The sequence below is a fragment of the Triticum urartu genome, chromosome 7 (assembly GCF_003073215.2).
Source record: "Triticum urartu cultivar G1812 chromosome 7, Tu2.1, whole genome shotgun sequence".
In the NCBI taxonomy this organism is placed as follows: Eukaryota; Viridiplantae; Streptophyta; class Magnoliopsida; order Poales; family Poaceae; genus Triticum; species Triticum urartu.
Genome location: NC_053028.1, coordinates 705074799 through 705088187, shown reverse-complemented (window position 1 = coordinate 705088187; position 13389 = coordinate 705074799). Strand labels below are relative to the sequence as shown.

The 13389-nt window shown below is 46.3% G+C and overlaps 1 protein-coding gene across 2 annotated transcripts; it reads right to left on the bottom strand.

Moving 5' to 3' along the window:
* Nucleotides 1-9412: 9412 nt before the first annotated feature.
* Nucleotides 9413-11563, bottom strand: LOC125521358 (BTB/POZ and MATH domain-containing protein 2-like). Of its 2 annotated transcripts, none has more exons than XM_048686420.1 (2): nucleotides 10811-11563; nucleotides 9413-10653 (listed from the first exon to the last, which is right to left on the bottom strand). In XM_048686420.1, exons 1-2 carry the CDS (start codon nucleotides 10847-10849, stop codon nucleotides 9598-9600), a joined length of 1095 nt encoding a protein of 364 aa, XP_048542377.1. In that variant the 5' UTR covers nucleotides 10850-11563; the 3' UTR covers nucleotides 9413-9597. The 2 variants fall into 2 exon arrangements, with proteins under 2 accessions (XP_048542377.1, XP_048542379.1); XM_048686422.1 differs by having other exon boundaries at nucleotides 11228-11563.
* Nucleotides 11564-13389: the final 1826 nt, after the last annotated feature.

Sequence of the window (13389 nt, the reverse complement as noted above, 5' to 3'; positions counted from 1 at the left end):
ATGACAGTCGTCTTCTCGTGTTGGGGCGCGTCGCCTTGATCTGTAGATTGATCTTGTTTGTCCTGCTCTATTATTTAGGTCTTGTCGTAAGTCGTAGGTGTATCCTGGAGCCGATGTCTCTCTGCCCGTACGGCGAGGTGGTGCGGGTTGGTGTTCGGCGTGGGTGGCCTCTTTGTCTCGCCCACGTGGAGGCCGGTCTGGTTCATCAGCGCGATCATCTTTCGATAGGATTGGCTTGACAGCCTCGTCGTCGAATTGTGGCAGTAGCCGACGATTCGGATAAGTTTTTGTTGGGTGTTGAAGTCCATATTCTTCGGCAGCTAGGACCTGAGTCCATCCGTCGTTGAGTGTATCATGTTCAGCTTGGAGCCGCTGCTGCTGCTTTTTTTAGGCTTCTTGCTGTGGCGATTAGTTGGCGCTTAAAGCGCTCCTGCTCAAGGGGTTCCGCTGGTACGATGAAATCTTCGTTGCCGAGGCTAACGTCGTCCTCGGAGAGTGGTAGATAGTTACTATCTTCCGAATCCTCGTTCCTGACTGTATCGTCGGGGTTAACTTGCCTCTCCTCCACATCATACTGTTCGGATGTGGGCTCGACGGGGGCTTCAGGGTCTTCGATGTCCTCTGGAGTGTTATCGTATCCGGTACCAGTATTATTGTCTTTGCCACGACGCGATTTTGAGCGGCGTCGCTGTCGACACTTCAGCAGTGCCTCATCGGGCTTTTCCTCCCCCGAATCTTTGCTGCCAGCACCGTCATCCTCCTTGGGTGTGTCCACCATGTACACATCGTATGTGGAGGTGGTCGTCCAACGTCTGGTAAACAGCGGGTCTTGGCCTTGTGCGTCTCCGGCATCGCCGTCCAAGCCATCGGTGTCTTCGGAGGTGTAATCCAGCATATCGGTTAAGTCCTCAATAGTGGCTATGAAGTGGGTGGTGGGTGGGACGTAAAATTCCCTGTTTTCAGCCCCTAGTCCGGGCTCGACATAGTTCGGAGGTGATTCCTCTGTGATGGCGAGGGACCGCATCAAGTCTAGAGCCTCGTTTAAGACCGAGGGTTGGACGGGGAAACGAGAGTCCGCGGGGCTGGCCAGGGCAAAGGCCTCTTGGCCATGCTTGCTGAGCGTGGGCTTCGACAGTTCGGAGTTAGAATCCGGGGGTGAGTCTGGTCTTTCCATAACGGGGGGGACCCATCCTGACTCCGGGCTAGCCGAAGACAAAGTCAGCTCCGGATCCCCGATTGTGAGTTTCATAGCTGAGAGTCCGGCGGGCTTCAAACTCCCATGTTCGGACCTGGAAATTTGCTCCGGATCTAAGGCCAGAGTGGTGATCGGGGCCGCGAACCCTCCGAAGATCAAATCTCCTCGGATATCAGCGACATGGTTTATGTTCCTGAAACTGATCTGATGACCAGGGGCGTAGCTGTCGATATGTTTGAGGTGGCCAATTGAGTTGGCACGCAGAATGAAGCCGCCAAACACAAAAATCTGGCCGGGGAGGAAAATTTCCCCGAAAACGGCATCATTGATGATGATTGAACGAGCCATCCATCCTCTGTTGACGGCACAGTGGAACTCCCAATGAAAGCACCAATGTCGGTATCAAAACCGGCCGATCTCGGGTAGGGGGTCCTGAACTGTGCGTCTGTGGATCGAAGGAAACAGGAGACGAGGGTGACACAATGTTTACCCAGGTTCGGGCCCTCTTAATGGAGGTAAAACCCTACGTCCTGCTTGATTGTATTTGATGAGTATAGGGGTTATAAGAGTTGATCTACCTCGAGGTCGCAATGGCTAGACCCTAGATGTCTAGTCTATGTGATTTGTCTTGGCCCCTATAGACTAAACCCTCCGGTTTATATAGACACCGGAGGGGTCTGAGGTTGTACAGAGTCGGTTTATGGAGAAAGGAAATAATACATCTGAACGCTAGGCTTGCCATCCACGCGAAGGAGAGTCCCATCCGGACACGGGGAAAGGTCTTCTCCCTTATATCTTCACGGCCCATAAGTTCAGCCCATAACAAATAGCCCGGACACCAGAGGACCCCTTAGTCCTGGACTCCCTCAGCCCGTACTATTGTAGCACTTGTTCCGCCCTGTGGAAGGAGAGGAGCATGGTGGGGTTGCCAAACAGAGCTTCCAAACTTCCTTTTGCTTTCTTATTAAGACGTGACACTTGCACCATCGATACACCGTGTCTGCCAACGTGTTCTTAGGTAAAACCCGTCACCCGAGATCCCAACGGGAGAACACATGACTATATCCGAAACGACAACTTTTGAAGCTTTCAACTTGTTTATCACTATGCAACATTCTTCCTAGCAGTATGCTCTCGAAATGGTTGTTAACCCCACCAAGCAAGCTAAAAGGCATGTCGTATGTGTGGTACTGAACGTCACAACATCACAAAAACTTCAACCTACTAGCCCCTGTTGTCCACATCAAATTTCTTATCCTACTAGAAGCATCTGCCCCCACCCTAAACAAAGAATTGGGGGTTCTTCGCACCAATTTCATCAAAAACTTAAAAAAACAAAGTCCCGACTTTGGAGACCTTGTTTCGTTAAGGGCACATCCTCAACAGTCCCGAAGACCCCTCCAATTATGTTGTACACTTTGCTTATGTTGATGATGTTCTTCGGTAGGCTCCGGAGCAGGCCCTTTATGTACACGTCAATGTGTTTGTGTGATGGCCAGTGCAAGATCTCCCTACAGTTTGGATCAATATTCAAAAATATCATTCGATTAACTGATTTGATTTATCACTTATCGGTGTGTGACCGCTAAGATTACAACATATCTTTGTTATTTAACATTTGTGCCAATTTATCGCCCTGACAAGCGATTAATTGGCCGGGCCCCATGGCAAAAACCCCAAAATAGGGTCTCCCTGTCACTAGCCTTCCGCATATCACTCTTCATTCCTCATTCCACAGGACATGCGTTGTTGTGTTGTCCAATTTTATTTGTCATTAACTCCTTTTTTGACATGTAATATGAAGTTATGTATTGAAATAGTGTTGTCATAATTAAATGGTTAGAACACACTGATGATTGTTTCCATTTTTACCTTATTAGTTCCATGAACCAGAGAGTTGCAAGCATAAACTGACCGATTAATAGTCAATTGATAAAATCGGTTAATTGTCTGATTTCTGATTAATCTGTAATCTCCAGCCGACCGACGCACTAACGATAAGTGATATCCTCAACATTGGTTTGGGGTCATGACTTGGTTATGCTTCACCCGATGCTTTGTTATGTACCACCCATTATCTGAAGTCCTTAGCAGCCTAACCATCGCGGGGAACTCGCAACGACAAGACCTTGTATTCTCGCGCAAGGGCTTCCCTTGGTCCACAACATTTCCAAGAACAATTTTAGCATCACAAAAAGTCTGGAGCAGATCAAAAAGAAGAAGCAGGGCAAGCAGATCTGCCTTTTACCGAGCAGCCGCAAACAATCACCTGCATGGTCTTCTGTTTCTCCTGACGATTCAACCGGCTCTTCCTGTACCTTATGCTGAACCCGTGTTCCTAGGAATACAAATTGTAAAAATCGTATGCCTCAGTCAATGAGTCAAACATTGTGCCCAATTCCTGTTTTTGTTCTTAAATGAGGGCTTAACTAAGAAGAAAAGAATTGCCCAGTAAATTAACGAAAAACTGGGCAAAAACTGACAATTCCGGATTAACTACTTCGTATCCGTCTCCTTCTGCGAAACCCTGTTTGGACTTCTCAAGAGCCCCCATCCTCGCAGGCACGACGTGCACTCGCTTGGATTCGCTCCCATGCGAACCCTGCAATAAAAGCAGACCCAACAAAAGTCCCAAGATGCCTTTTTCAGGGAAACGTCAACAAGGGAGGTGCGACAGAGCATCAGTTTGAAGTTTAATATTGGCCTGAATTTATAACACTACACCATCAGAGCGAACACAGATTTATTTGCAGCCAAGCCGATGCACGCGCACGAGCTAGAGTTTTCTTTGCCTCAGAAGAGCGCACACCAAGGGAAAAATATGCCCCAATTCAACAACATTATTGATCGTGATTTTTTTGGAGAGCACTTACAAACCTGCTGTTGCAGCCCCAGACTAACTCTTGCTCTCTCTCTGGCTCAAACCAAGGAAGAAGAAAGAAAAAAGTAGGGGAGGACACGGTGGACATAGATGGATTCCTGGGGGCGAACGCCCTCTGCTCATACAGCCCGCCGCTCGTACATTGTGCTCTTGGCTCACACCACGCACAGGCGCACACACACGCTACACACACGCCCTGCATAGACCGCACCTGGCGCACCCGATACTAGTCGTCATCGCTCAGGCATAGCTTATTGCCAACACTCATCCCCTAAGCCATGACCTCGTCATCGTCGAAGTTGTTGCAGCTCTTATTATTGTCGCCGTCACGGCCGTGACCCAGCCCACGGACCCGACCCGACGCATCGACGTCGGTCGCACCGTGCTCCGTCACGACCCCGGCGACATACGCCGAGCTCCTTCTCCGCCGGCGACACACGCCTGACGTCCCTTTGCGCCCCGCACGTCCCACGCGCACCCAGCGCGCCCGACGAGCCTGACCGCACCAGTGCGTCCCGCACGTCCCGCGCGCACCCGACGCGCCCGACGAGCCCGAACGTACCAGACCCTCACCGCGTGCCGCCTCCGCGTCCGCCATGGCAGCCGCCAGCGACAAACGCCGGAAGGATGTAGCCGAACTCGAGCACGGACTCGAGCACCACGGCGACATACGCCTCCTCCCAACATCAACCGCACGCTCGTACACGCGCCCGCGGTCCCGACGCGCCCGACGCGTCTAGTGCGCCCCCATAACACGCACCGGTCGCGCCCGGCTCGCCGCCGCGGCTTATTGCCCTGCACCGCTGCGGCCTCAACCACAGCGCACCACCTCCATGCCGTCACGCCGCGCCACCGCAGGCTCTGCGCCACCATGCAGGTCCATCGCGGCCGCCACGGCTCCGTGCCAAGCGCCTCCACGGTTGTCGTGCAGAGCCGCCGCGACCTCTGCGCCACCACGCAGGTCCTCCGCGACCTCTTCGTCTCCGCGACCACTGTGCTCTTCGCGCGCACGACATCACACCGCACAGCCGCGGACTCGCCGTGCGTCGCCGTCGCCACGCACTCGCCGCGCGCCGCAGCCGATGCCTCCATGTCGGCCGCGCACGCCACCGCGAGCCATTGCCGCCCCTCGAACATTGTGGCTCTGAATACCAATTGTTGTTGCAGCCCTAGACTAACTCTTGCTCTCTCTCTGGCTCAAACCAAGGAAGAAGAAAGAAAGAAGTAGGGGAGGACACGGTGGACATAGATGGATTCCTGGGGACGAACGCCCGCTGCTCGTACAGCCCGCCGCTCGTACATTGTGTTTCCACCAGAGCACAAACTCTTGGCTCACACCACGCACATGCGCACACACACGCTACACACACGCGCCCTGCATAGACCGCACCTGGCGCACCCGACACTAGTCGTCATCGCTCGGGCATGGCTTATTGCCAACAAAACCCTCTAACTCCCATTGGCGACATCCGTCCCATCGTCACACACATGCTTTTCCCAACAGATTATGCTGGACTGCACTTTCAGGGGGAAAACTAAATTTTATTTTCTTGGTAGTTATGCAGATGAAGGGAATTTCTAGCTACTCATGGTTAAACTGACAAAACGACCAGTCGGAACAAATCGATCCGCTACTTAATTGATGTCTCCCACATGAACCACTTATCCAGCGCCTTGGTCAGCAAAAGAACCTACTGCTATCACCACCCCAAACGAACAATTTTTCATCCATATACAGAACTAAACGCAATTTCTGATAGTCAGCAGCAAATGCCAGACCATGTAAAACAGATACGCAAAATACCTTTTAATCCACTGAGGCGTTTTTGGATCTTTGCAGAGCGCCGTCTCTACTGTCCTCGGCCCACTGTTAACGATTGGCAACCTGCACGCGAAAGCAAACACCGAAAAAAGCACATCCGGCTCACGAACGAGGGTGCATGTTCATGCCCGGCGCATAGAACCTAGTCCCTCCGCCGCCAATGCACGACGGCTGCTTGGTGGCAAAGGACGGGGGCGCCGGCGGAAGTAATGTTTTGAGGACAGCGAGGGACAAACCTGCAATCTCCGGGGCACGCCCATGGCGGTTGCCATCGCCTATCCAATCGCCTCCCCTCCATCCCCTAGGGTCCGGAGAAATTTCAGGTGATACCAAATTTTAGGTGCTACCATGATGCAACTTTCTGGGTCATTGGATCTCAGATACGATGGCATCTTAAGAGCTATTATAACTGTGCGTAGTGTTGAAACATTGAATAGCTTTTTTGTTAAATGTTCAAGAACTCCGAGAACCGTCGGATCTCAGATCCAACTGGTCCCTGGACCCCGTATCATGGTAGCACCTAAGCCTTTGTATCACTAGATATCTTCCACCTAGGGTCCCTCCCTGGATTTTACACACATCGCTCTTTTGTTGTTAATCAATTTTTCCTTTTTAGGTGGTCTCACAGGGAAAATCCTGGACCATGGTCCAGCTAGACTTACGATCCTGGACTAGCGGCCCTTGTCCAATAGGGCCAGTCACCTGCATGCTGGCCCACTGCTGTCGGCTTTACGGGTATCTGTATGTGTCGACCGCTTCCTACGTCCTTCACGTACGCCGCTAGTGGGAATACTTTGTTTTTCACAGCTCGCACACTACCCCATTCAATGCTCAAGCACCTACCGATCAAGCCAATTCGACGGCCCAGATAATAGTACTATATACATGTATGAGCCTTATGGCTATCATTTTCATGCCAATTTCAGCTCAGTTGGCCAACCTTTGCCATACACTATGTTCCTTGCCCAAAACTACTATCCGTTCCATGGCAACGGAAGTACACAAGGATGTATACAAGTCAGGCCCTCTGCGGTTGAGATAATACCCTACTTCCTGTTTGTGATGTTGTTCTCTTGCGTAAGGTGTGATTAAGAATGTTGCAAATCATCAACCAGGTGCTCCAGGACACTTATATAGAGTGCGTCAACACTAAAGCTACAACGGCTGGTTATAAATGTTTTGTATAACGGCATACTAAAAACCGACAATTTCTTGCCATTACAGATAGTAACTGAAATATTAAACAACTAGTGGAGGCTGCATATAACGCCTGTGTTTAATGCCTAGTGGAACATCCACACACAACGCCTCCTTAATTGCTCCTGGCCGTTGGCCTGCTGTAAAACCGACGTCTGATAAACCTACTAACGAGAGTACTGATTGACCGGCAATCAGGCTAGCGATTGTTTTCGGACTGGTGTCCACTTCGACTAGGACGCCACCCCCCCTGTTGTTGTTCTTGACTGGGTCCTTAGCATACATGGGCTTTGTCCTACATTGGCCTTTAGTTTGGCCTCCACAATGGTGAATTACCTCGTCAGGTTGATCGTCACAATCCTAACTAGTTACTCATAACTTACATTATAATATTGGAGACTAAGAATTCGGTTTTAGATTTCTTTTTGTTGTGTTGCATGGAACTTTTTTTTATAATCCACTGCCGTAAACATCGACAATAATAGAACAATTTGTTGTGGATATGAATTATCATGTTAAATCCACTGAAATGCAATCTAGCCTACAACTTACGTGCTTTTATTAAATTATTTATCTAGTTAGAGCTGTGGTTGTTGAACTCAATAAACTCTCCACTACACGCACTACTTTTGTTAGCAATGATATGCCATAATAATGACACACTTGTGTATACACATAATTACTTAATTATTTCTCACACAATATTTCTCAAGTTTGTAGAATATATGGTACTTCCCTTTTTATGAAGAAATTTATGCAATGATATCCCCTTGGAACAAAATAATATCTCACCATACAATTGTGATGGAGATACACTTATTTTCCCAAAAAAATGTGACATGAGTTGTTCAGATTGCTCCACAAAAGGAATAAGAATAAGATGGCCAAGAGAACAAGGCTGGTCAGTGTAGAGGGGCCAATGCTAAAACTATTTCTAGTAGTGATTCAGATATGTATGGTTGGGCAATACAAAGCACATATTCCCTATGTGGGCAGGGCCAGCCCTGTGTTTCAGGAGGCCCTAGGCGAACTCGAAGACATGGGCCCTTATGTCCTAATACCATATGTGTGTGTGTGTGCGTGTGTGTGTGTGTGTGTGTGTGTGTGTGTGTGTGTGTGTGTGTGTGTGTGTGTGTGTGTGTGTACGTGCTATATAAACTATATATAACTTAGTAAGAGTAACTTTCAACCACACATCTTTAGTTTAAAATTTGACTATAATAATTCAATTGACTCCATCGACAACAATAATAACCAAATTCAAACTAACTCCATCGACAACAATAATACTAAAAAGATAATTAAACTTTAAACTCGTTGGACAATGCCGATAACTTTACACCCATGAACTTTTCTTGAACACATATTACCACTGAAAGCTAGTAGCAAGGCTAACTATTATATAAAGAAGACAGTAGTTCGGCCGCCCTCTATCCTTGTATTGGAAGCCTTGCGTGTATATATTATATATCGCATCGCCATCACCATGTGATGTTATTTTTATGTTGTTTCAGCAAGATGCTTTATGGAAATCATGTGTAGGCCTGTTCTATACTGGGCGATCACATAGATTTTTTATCTATTGTTTAGCTAAATAAGAGTCGATGGAATATTGTATATATCATTGTTCACATTCACCAACAACATACCTACGTATCTCATCTTGGATGCATTTTTTTTTTGAGAATCTCTTGGCTGTATTGTATGTCCTGACATATACTATATCAATTGTATGATTATTAACGGCAGCTCTCCCCAGCCGAAAAATTCTCATCGACGGCAAATTCCATCTTTAGCTTCTCCTCTCTGAAATAATCGGAGTTGAAATCTATTCGGCAGGAGAGCCTCTGGCTGGGGTCGCTTGAGTCGGCCACAAACACATATAGCACTGATGGCACATTCAGCTGGTCAGATATTTAATCCCATTTAAGCAAGTCTTGCCGTCGCAGCCGAGCTCGGGAGACAAGCGCTGCGAACTGGTACACACGATATCACTTGGCGGTGACAGTTTTGCTGTAAAACACTCAAACTCCAACTCTCCAGCTTCTGCGAGTTCCTCGAGGGCAGCTTCCCCAACTCCTGAAATTTTACACTCCGTCCATCATGGCAGCCAGGAGTTCAACTCCAAGAGTTTCCGCGTTTAGCGTTGCTCCGGGCACAGAGTTGGCGGAGCTCGGAGCCAGATCGTTGCCAAACGCACCTTAAGATACGTGTAATCTGTAAATCATCTCATATTCTACATGTGCCTAAATATTTGTTTGCAGAAAAAGGGAAGATAGGGGTACCGTGTTAGTTTAATCACATGTCATTCTTGCAGTTTATTGTAAAGTAAGAAATGATATGCACTTGCATAAAACGAATTGATACATTATTTCTTGGAATAGAGTAACTCAAATTCGACAGAAATGATGAACATAACATATGACTAAGAAAACCAGTAGAAAAACAATGGAAAGGTGTGATGTATCAGTCGCCACACTATGACAAGCTAGACCCCACATACTAGATCTTTGGGAGCTTACAAACGCTCTCTAAAATCTCCAATGCTGTACTAGAACTCTTTCTCTTGAGGTTTTCATAGTCTTGGCTCGCCATTACTTCACCAAGTATTGTTGGAGATGCCATAAATTTGAGGCAAGCCTGTTTGAGATCATTACACTGATGTTGATCAGCTAGCGCATATGTAGTTGCCACTGTTTGTACATCAAGACAGCTGCAAAGAGTAGCCTCACATATGAGCTTCAACTTTTCAATTGCGTAGCGATCCACAGCCTCGAGTAAGTGGCGTACAATCTCTTTTCTGTCCTCGTCATCAAAACCGTCGAAAGGAAGCACCAAGCAGTCTGTGTACACAAAATGTATGAGAGCCCTAAAAACGTCAGGTAACATATCTTCCACGATTACGGATGACCCGTCTTTCTCCATCATTGGTCCACAGAGCTGCGCCCTAAACACCTGTGACCTTGCCGCGAGCACTACCCTATGTGCAGGAAATGCTTCACCTTGGACGCAGAAGGTCACGTCCGCCCATTCTTTTGACTCTAGAAGATCTGCAAAATCAGTTGACAGTTCTGGTGGTGGCAGCTTCACTTGGGGTGATAATAAGTCACTGCAAGTCACCAGTGGATCTTTCATAACAGTGATGGAAAATTCAATCAAGAAGCGGTCAAATTCCACATATTCTGCTTCAAGCAAAGTTTTCCCCGTGACCTTCTCCCACCCTCCCATCCTATATTTTCCTTCTGCACTAGATAAGTTTAACACTCCGGTTTGAGTCCACTCTGTGCATTGTCCTCCTGGGGAGATCAAACGATAGCAAAATATTGCACTGACTTCTGCATTTTCGCTCATAAGCTCACCAAGAATAGAGATGTGGTTTTGGCTTTCAGCATTGATTCCTTGTGGGTAGAATCTAACTGACCAGTCATACCCACCAACTTGGAAGGCATGGGACCTTAGAAAATTGCCCAATCCAGTTTCCTTGATGAAACTATAGTTAGTAACCGCGAAGATGCAGGTCGAGTCTGCAGTTGCGAAGTCCATGTGCAATACAAGTGCCTGCAATTCCACACAAGATCTAATTAGCACACATATATGCTTCATTATTTTACAATAACAGAAATGTATGTACCAGTCCAAAGTTGTGACTCAATTATTGTAGGATGAACTGTCAATACACTACTCGGCCTGGACACAAGTTATGGACCAAACTCACCTTCCCGCAGCAAACAAGAGTTGCATCACAGGGTAGCATTATCTCTCTTTTCCTCTGGCTTTCACACAAAAAAGAGCTCCACCCGAATGTTTTGACTCCTAACACCAGAGGAAACGAACGTTGTTCCTCTGGTCTGCTATGGCGCTCCTCTCAATTAATTACTACAAACAAAATGGCACCGCAAGAAGACCAATTCCAACTGAACAGCCATTCGTACAATTTTTCCATTGGTAAAACTCCATGCATCTTTTTATTTTCGTGGAAAACTCCATGAATGTCCTTATAAACTGTACTTATACTACTTCTCACATAAAAAAAACAAATCTATACGAACCATGCATGCATCTACCTTTGTAGTACTACTACTAGTCTCTACTGTGTCTACTGCTACTACTAGCTATGGATTGAATAACGGACCTTGGAGTTCAAGAGCGCGGTGGAATGACGACCAACGGTAGAAGGGATCCCAAAGCAAAATCCTGGCCGGCAGGCTTTCGAAGATTGGTAGAGATAAATGGAATCTCGTTGCTCACAAGGTAGCCAACTTAGGGAGAGAGATCAGTATTTCTCGCTCTGGGTAGTTTGTTCCTGCTAATGTGCGTGGTTGGGTTTTAAAGGATTGAAAACTTGCCTTCTCGTGATAATAATTGTGCGCTATCTATTGCAATCAGCAAATATTTAGATAATTTTAACGCCAGGCCAAACAATCCCATTACAATTAATACAATAAATGACCACTTATCTGTACATAAATATTCTGACAAAATTAACTGGCGACCATATATCTCCTGCGATATGTTCCGTAAATGCACAAAATCCTCACCAGTTTCTAGCAACTACTTCCTCTGTCTGGATTTATTAGCCTCCCTTGTATTACAGGTCAAACTTTGACCAAAATTGTAACTAGGGAGTGGTTTTTATAAACATAGACGCATTGCACCCACTTATCTATACCCTCCAACATTGCTTTGAAAAACTCTTCTTTTTGCACCTCGCAAATGATGAACGTATGGACTGCAAACTTCACAGTTAATAAAATTTTAGAACTACATTGTTGGAAAGAATGTTTGGATTGTTTTTCGGGTCCAATCTATATATACAAAATGAGATTTTTTTTTGTAAAGAAATACTACTACTACCTCTGTAACAAAATATAAGTCAGTTTTGTAGGCTAAACTAGTCTACAAAAACATGTTATATTTTGATATGGAGGGAGTATTATATTAACTATTTATGTTGCACCAAACAATCTGGTGTTTGGTCACACATTGTAGTTTGAATGCATTGTTGACCTGTGAAGAGTGAAGTCCATGTGCCGCTTTATTTTGGACATATAAAAGTGACAACATGCACAGGTCGTGAAGCAAAAATGGTTAGATAAGCGGGTGTACAACCACAAATTTCCCTTTTAACTAATAAAATATGAACTGTATGTCCAAAATTAATACCGTCGAAAACTATCTTTTGAATATGAATCTGGTAGCATTCTTTCTGTAACATATACCTCATATTCTGTCCGTCATATGTATGGTCAAAAATTAACATGAAACACGAGTGGGAGGGGGCAATAAACCCAGATGGAGGGAGTACCACTAGTAGAAGAACGACCTTACGTGAAACACATTAGTCCCGGTTTGTAACTGAACCGGCACTAATGTGCTCATTAGTGCCGGTTCCAACGGCTAGGCGGGCAGCGATCGTTAGTACCGGTTCGTGGCGAACCATTAGTACTGGTTCGTGCCACAAAACGGTACTAAAGACGTGGTGGTAGGCTTGTGTCAGGTTGGGGCACCACCAGCACCTTTAGTACCGGTTGGTTATATGAACCGGGACTAGAGATGCACCTTTAGTCCTGGTTCGTATAACTAACCGGTACTAATGGTCATCCTATATAAATCCCTTCGTCGAGCCCGACTGCTCTGTTCTTCCCCTTTCCCCTCTCCTCTATTTTCTTCGTCTTCCTCTCGAGCTCACACTCCATTTTTGCAAAAATTTGTGAAGATTTGAAGGCACCCCATCCATCCAAGTAATCACAAAGGTTAGCAACTTTGTCCTTTCATCTCTCATTGCTTGATTAGCTCTTGAAATGCTCTATAAGTATAGTGATTTGTGAGTTTTATTTTTGGAAGGAACTATATGTGGTAGCATTTGATTTATATGCAATTTGAGGTAAAAATAACTCTTAGTTCGCATATGTAGGTGTGGTTTACTTAGTGCCTTCCCGTCTCCGTCATAACCATCGTCGATCGCCCGCACCATCCCGTCACCAGCACCACCTTGGGGTTAGCCTCTTGTTCTTATCTTTTTTATATAAAAAATCATGTTTGTGTGATTTAGATATATAGTTGCTCGTATAATTATCTTACCGGTACGTTGTTTGTTATACATAGTGCCATGGTTTTGATATCCATCCCCGTCGGCCCTCGTCCGGGTTATGATTCAGATGTGGTATATTTTCTTTTATAACTATTTGTTGCATTTCGTATTTATGACAAATTATGCTCATCAAGTTCACATAGATATTTTTATCGAGGAGGCATGTAAACCGGAAATTCCAACCTACCCTATTGCCGAGAGGT